The following is a 6,227-nucleotide window of genomic DNA, read 5'->3' on the forward strand; positions in this document are numbered from 1 at the left end:
GTAAAGTACCCTATCCACTTGGACACTTTCTTCTCATGTCGACACGACTGCATGGCTTTCATGCTCCACGACGCTTATACCGCCACGGCCGTTCATCACTTTCCGGCTCACCGAGCCCTGTTAATTGCTCTTGCTTAATTCGTGTGTGCATACTTTGCGGCTCGGCGTTACTGGACCCTGAAAATTTTCTCTTCTTGTCGACTCATCCTCGCTGCCGCAACGGCACGCACGAGCGGCTGGGATACTCGCCACGCTATGCCACGTACTTAGAGTACGTTGGACAGGGTAGTGCGCTGCATGTCACTTCCCGCAATGCGACCGGTGCGGCGCCTGTTTTGGGTAACGCAGCATGTACCTGCCCAGGTGGCTCTCTTATTTCTTCAGATCACTTGCTTCTTTTTCAGCGGTAGGGTGGTGGATCATCCGGCGTTGGCGACCCTCGGAAGCGTATATCTGGATAGCGCGCCATGCGCTACCTTGCTTGTGTCTCGTTTGCGCGTTTTGCATGTTCAAATTTCCCTTGTGCGAGGATGAAGCGAGAGAAGTGTGCATAAGGCTTCCTTCCTGTGAGTGGAAGGCAGATCTGTGTGTTGGCGAGGAGACGTGTACTATTACGATTGAACAGAATCCAGAACATTGCAAAAACTTGTTCGACCATGCCGTGACCGATGCAGGAAGATGCTGAAATTTGTAATGCATTAGACGCCTACAAAGAAGTAATATATCATCAACTTTATTGCATACTATGCCTAGAGGAATACATACTCCTGTATACAATGTCTAGATTAGCGAAAGGCGGTCACGTAGGCGGCAAGCAACACCAACTCGTGCCTTCCTGTGCGAGTAAAGATGATTGACATGAAACAATGCAAGCGCACAATGGCGGGTCGGTGCCGAGGGCCAAGACGATGACGGGAAGCTTGGGTACACGATAGATGGTCACTCCGTTCCTTCCTCTTTCGCACAAGAGATCCCTTAAGCTCGAAGCAGCAGGTGCAGTTACCGTGACAGAGCTCTATTATGCAAGGCCGTTGGGGAGCCTCAATCGCGAACTAAATTCTCACAAGGACACGTGCCTTTCGTTCTACCTACCGTGAACTATTCACCAAGGCCACGACATGACGACAATGACGAAGTTGGTGTCCAGAAAAGGGCCGGTATGGGAAGTGTGTAGAGTGGCACAGTGGGAATAGACTTTCTCTCCACTCCACATCCACCATGCTTTTCTTGCTCGACAGTGGAGGGCAGCGGGCATGCACCCCGCAGGAATCCGCGGCCTAGCGTGCGAGACGGCGCCGGGCTGCACGACACATGGTGGAAGTGGTTAGATGGAGTTAGAGGCAGGTAGCGAGATATTGGCACAGAGATAAGGATAGCACATCTGACAGGCCCGGAGCGATTCCACACAAGCCAACCGTGACCGGAAGGCAGGCAGGCATGCGACCGTCTTGCCGCGGGGAGCGCTGCGTGCATACAGACTCCTAGCTGCAAGCCACGTTACAGTCATCGTAGATGCCTAGCAGATGGGAGGTGCGGGTGAAGGAGTCATGATGACGAGAAGTGCGCTAGTGTGAGTTTGTCTGACTTTTGAGTGAATGCTAAGACTCGATCTCTTCATGTGATGGCGCGCAACGTGCTGGTTCGTATGTAAAAGGATGGCTTCCAGAAGACGGCCGGCGTGGGGCGAGGACGCGACAGGGCTGACGGAGGCGGAGGTGGCGGCTAGGGCCAATCAGGTGATGCCCGAAGGCGATCACGACTGCTCGAGTGTTGTGCATGCGGGACCGACCGGGGCTGAAAGCTGGTACTGTATGCTCGTGTGAAGCGTGATCAGCGCAGCAGTGGGCGTGGCGCTGGCAGAAGGCCACGCAGTCTTATCCTCAGCCGCCAGTATCTGGTCCGAGAAACGTGCCTGGATGCGAGCTGGCCTGGGTGTGTGCTTTTGGTGTCTTGTCTTGATAGGGAGGCTGCCGACAGGAGACCTCCCACGCTGCTTGCCCTTATTACTTATCGCCGCCCGATAACCCTGAGACCCCAACGTCGTCATCCTCCCTTATCACCACCGAAGAACCGCCTCGAGTCCACCACCATAGTATTTACTTCTTCATAGCATCCTCGCCTTTTTGGACTTTGCCTACCCTCGTGTGCGAAAGCAGAGCAGTGCGTCGGCGATCTTCGGCACACGTAAACCCTGTAGTCTCATGTCGCCCGCGACCTGCCCTTGCAGACCCGTCCAATCGCCAACCAGCAATAACGTAAAGAAATCCGACGGCCGCACGTCACATCCAGCCTAGCCAGCACCAGCCGTACCTGGATCGTCCCAGCTGTTAGTCACGGGGAAAACGCCTTCAGGGCCCAAGCCGACGATAATGATGTACTCGCCAAGGTCCTTTCCCTACCTCCAGCACTCGTCTCCGCCATCCTCACGCACCTCCCGCTCCAGGCCTGAAAAGATGGGCACGCGAACGCGATCCAGTCCCTCTCCGAGAAGTGTCATGCCAGTCACTGTGGGAACCAACACGCAATCTATGAATAAGAACGGGTCCCTCTCACATACCGAGGCTACAACCATGTCACAGCCCGTCGTTATTCCTCCCCGAACGCCCATCAAGTCGGCAACTTCAATCCAGACTGTGAGAATGAGGGGACACAATGGAGGCAGACCGTCTCGCAATTCACAGAGCCACGATGCGAAAGCATTACCACCGGCTGTTGCAGCCTTGCTGGCCGTTACCGCTATCCCCAAGATGCCCACCCGCCGACGACCACGCACTACTACCGAACGGAGGATATCCATGGACGAGTTGATACAGGAGTGGAAGCAGGACGATTCCGACACTCCGCCCTCACTTGTCGGCTCGCCCATGGATCTGCTCCTTGGTCGCGTGGACGAGTCGGACGATGAGTACAACAGCGTCTTGAGCATGGAGCAAGAGAAGGGCTCTTTCCTGACATCTAGGTCCATCTCGAGCGACTCGATATCCACCCTACCGCCTTCCCTGGACTTCGAAGACCCCTCGTTCGCGTCGCATTGGGACAATCTCAGTACACCAGATTCCCTGGGCAGAAAGTCACTGCCAGAGCGCAGGGAGAAGATTGTCTCTTCACCACCAAAGGAGGACTGTGTCTTGGACCATCCACTGCTTCATTTTGGCCCGGACGAATGCGAGGACATTATTGCGACAGACATCAACGAGACTGTCACTCCAGTACCTTCGAACGAACGATTCAGGTCATTCAAGTCAAACCTGACTGCATCACTCCAAGCACTCAAGTCAGCCGCCAAGTCCTTCTCCAACTTCACAGCTCCCAGCGTTCCGCCGGATGACTTCCTCACTCGGTCGTTGCTGGCACCCAACTACACAAGCGAGATGCGACCGAAACACGTCGAAGGCCTGCCGTCACCCGAATTGCGACGATACCTCAACCCACAGCCCTCACCAATCTCACCGACTGAATTGTCAATGCATTTACACGACTCTCTTACCCTCGATGCCGACGCCGAACCCCACGCGCCGATGATCCAAATGCAGACATACGAACGCCGAGGGCGATCACAAAAGTCGCGCCGGAGTCGCTCCACGGATCCCTTTTCCGAAGCAGGACGCGTCCTGTCAACCGACGCACCTACCGTCCGGCAGCGCGAGCCACGCGAGAATAGCGACTTTCTACGTGTCATTGTGCTCGAAATGAACATGCGCCGCGTGGGCAAGCTCGACACAAAGGCCGTCGGCAAGGCGCGTATTTGGTTGCCGCCAAGAAAGCCTGGGTCTAGCAAAGCACCTTCCCTTCACGGCGCAAGCGGTGTGCCGCTTAGATGGACTCCCGTTACCGCTGCGTGAATGCGCTACGGCTAGCAATTTCATCAGGCCGTCTTGTTGCGTCAACAGGCTGGGTTGGGCATGCACGCAGCACTCGGTACGGTACCCTCGACACGTTCACCACGAGCACGACACGAGCATGTCGCATGCATGCATGCAAGCATGTCGTGTCGAGCTCCACCCACGTAGCGCATCGCAAATGTGCAGGCAGGAATTCGATCCTTGGTCTTTGGCAGACGCGCCATGCAGCCCTGTCAAGCTCGACGATCCCGGATTCAGAGTCTCCGAGGATCGCATCACCTGCCTTGGCATAGCGCGCGCTCGCTCGCGGATTCTAGTGGAGCCGCCAATCGAGCAGAATTCCTGGTCTTGGTATAGGACAACGTCACAGCCCGCACCGTTGGATCTGGCTGCGGATACTCGCGACATGGGGTCGCACGTGTCGTGGATATCTCTGGTCGCGAGACATCGTCAAAGCAAGTTTCTCGACCAAGGAGTCAAGTCGGTCATGGGAAGGTTGGCCGCGCGAGGTCGCTCGGCGATACGCACGTCTCGGTGGTTCATCGGGACCCGTGACCTGCTTTTCCACACTCACACGACACACGGTTGCGGAACAAGACGTCACACGTCGCATACACGCAGGCGTCGCCTGTTTCCGCTGCGCAACGGTCGCCCATACTCCACCTTCCGTCCGGTGAATGACCTGTCCCCGTCACGATAACTCGCTTGCGCAAAAGCTGGGGACCTTTCTCACGATGCCACTTTCGCAAGTCCCGTCCCCACCCGGCATCCGCAATGCCGGGTCTCGCCGATAGACGCCCGTCCGCCAGGTTCGACTCGCGACACGGTGGGGGTACACGAACCGGCACATTCGTGTTACATGTTTGTATCGAGCAAATGGCTTGCCCGAAGGCCTACGAGACATGTCCGAGGCGGCTATGAGCTGATTTTTTCTTTCCGTTCGTTTTTCTTCTCTATATTGTCGTGCGCATATTAGCGGAGCCTCGCGGCATTTGCCAGATTATCCATTTTCTTTTTTCTCACGTCAGATCTTTTCTTTCCGCGGTTTTCGAAGCATGGGGCATGGGTACCGGCGTTTGCGCGATGGGAGCATACGACGGTCAAGCGCTGACCGCAAGAATTTTCTCTCTTTTCTTTTTGACAGTCCATCAGTCAATGTGTGTGCGTTTCAGCGTCGCGTAGCATATTGGTATATCCGCATCGCATCGCATTGTGTCGTATCGTATCGTATCGCGTGTTCGCGATTTAGATTGCATGACTTCACCGTCACATTTGATTCGGCAAGTTTACCGCATTCGCTTCGAGACATATATATATCAACAGCACAAGCACATATCAAAACAATTTAAAACATCAAATATACAATCGGTGCAGGCAATCTAGTGCATGTGACGTGTGCTGTATGCGCGACTTGGCGTTTTCGCTACAATGTAGTGACAGAAACAGTAGTTGAGCTAGATAGCCTGGATGAGACTCTGGATCTCGACTTCAGAAAGAGAGACACGCAAGCTCCATGCCCGCGCGCGGGGTGTACCCAGTCTCTCGCATCTCCCACCGTCCTTGCCCACAGCATCGAAGAAGAGCATCAGTTCTGCTCCAACGAGGCTGTTGGTCGTGTGCGGTGGGCGGAGGCGGAAGATAGTTGTGCGACACGAGCTGTGTGTTCCATTTTATGAGGACAATCGGGGAATCAAGGGATTGAAGTGAACTGCCCATGTACCCGTCTTCGTCTGATTCAAGCGCATCAGTCTTGCCCTTTCCCATATTGCGGGTACCCATTGACTCTGTATTGGCTAACTCTAGGTCTGCCCTTCGTACCGACACGGTCGTTTTGCGCGAAACGTGTTCTGCTCATGTGATGCCTAGGAGGTATTCGCTGTTTTCTGCGATGACAGTGGATGGAATGGCGTGTAGTGTATATGGGTGTAGTATGTGAGTAGACTTTAGTGCATTAATATGTCGCGGGTTGCTGCGTCCTCAGCTCCGTATTCTCTTGTTCACTTTTGCAGGAGTAGGCGTAAGGTCTTTCGTCGGCAGGGTTGTAGATAGCCTACCGCCGCCTTCAAGACTTTTATGACTGTTGTGAGTAGGAAGTAATAGGAGATGACAAGAATTGTATGGCAGAATGAAGTCAGCGTGCTTGAAAGTCTAGTGCGGCAGCTCTTCTCTTAGTCGTCCGCATGACAGTTCCCCTTTCTTGCCTCAAGGGTTGCATTTGCCGGGGAGTTATGTTGTACAACTGTGCTCTTGTGTATACGTGAGCTATGTATGATGCGAAGAACGTGCGACTGTGGTTATGGTACAACCGATAGATGTATTCTACTTATTACAACGCTTTTATTAGCAAGCGATTTAAGAGGCTTAAACGAGTTGTAAGTAGTATAA

The 6,227-nt window shown here is 54.2% G+C and overlaps 1 protein-coding gene across 1 annotated transcript; it reads left to right on the forward strand.

Moving 5' to 3' along the window:
• Positions 1-2,528: 2,528 nt before the first annotated feature.
• Positions 2,529-3,842, forward strand: J4E83_007176 (uncharacterized protein; the record flags this gene model as incomplete). The annotated part of the gene is made up of 1 exon (XM_049334081.1): positions 2,529-3,842. One exon carries the CDS (start codon positions 2,529-2,531, stop codon positions 3,840-3,842), a length of 1,314 nt encoding a protein of 437 aa, XP_049186892.1.
• Positions 3,843-6,227: the final 2,385 nt, after the last annotated feature.

The sequence above is a fragment of the Alternaria metachromatica genome, assembly GCF_023757995.1.
Source record: "Alternaria metachromatica strain BMP 0045 chromosome Unknown scaffold_17, whole genome shotgun sequence".
Taxonomy (NCBI): Eukaryota; Fungi; Ascomycota; class Dothideomycetes; order Pleosporales; family Pleosporaceae; genus Alternaria; species Alternaria metachromatica.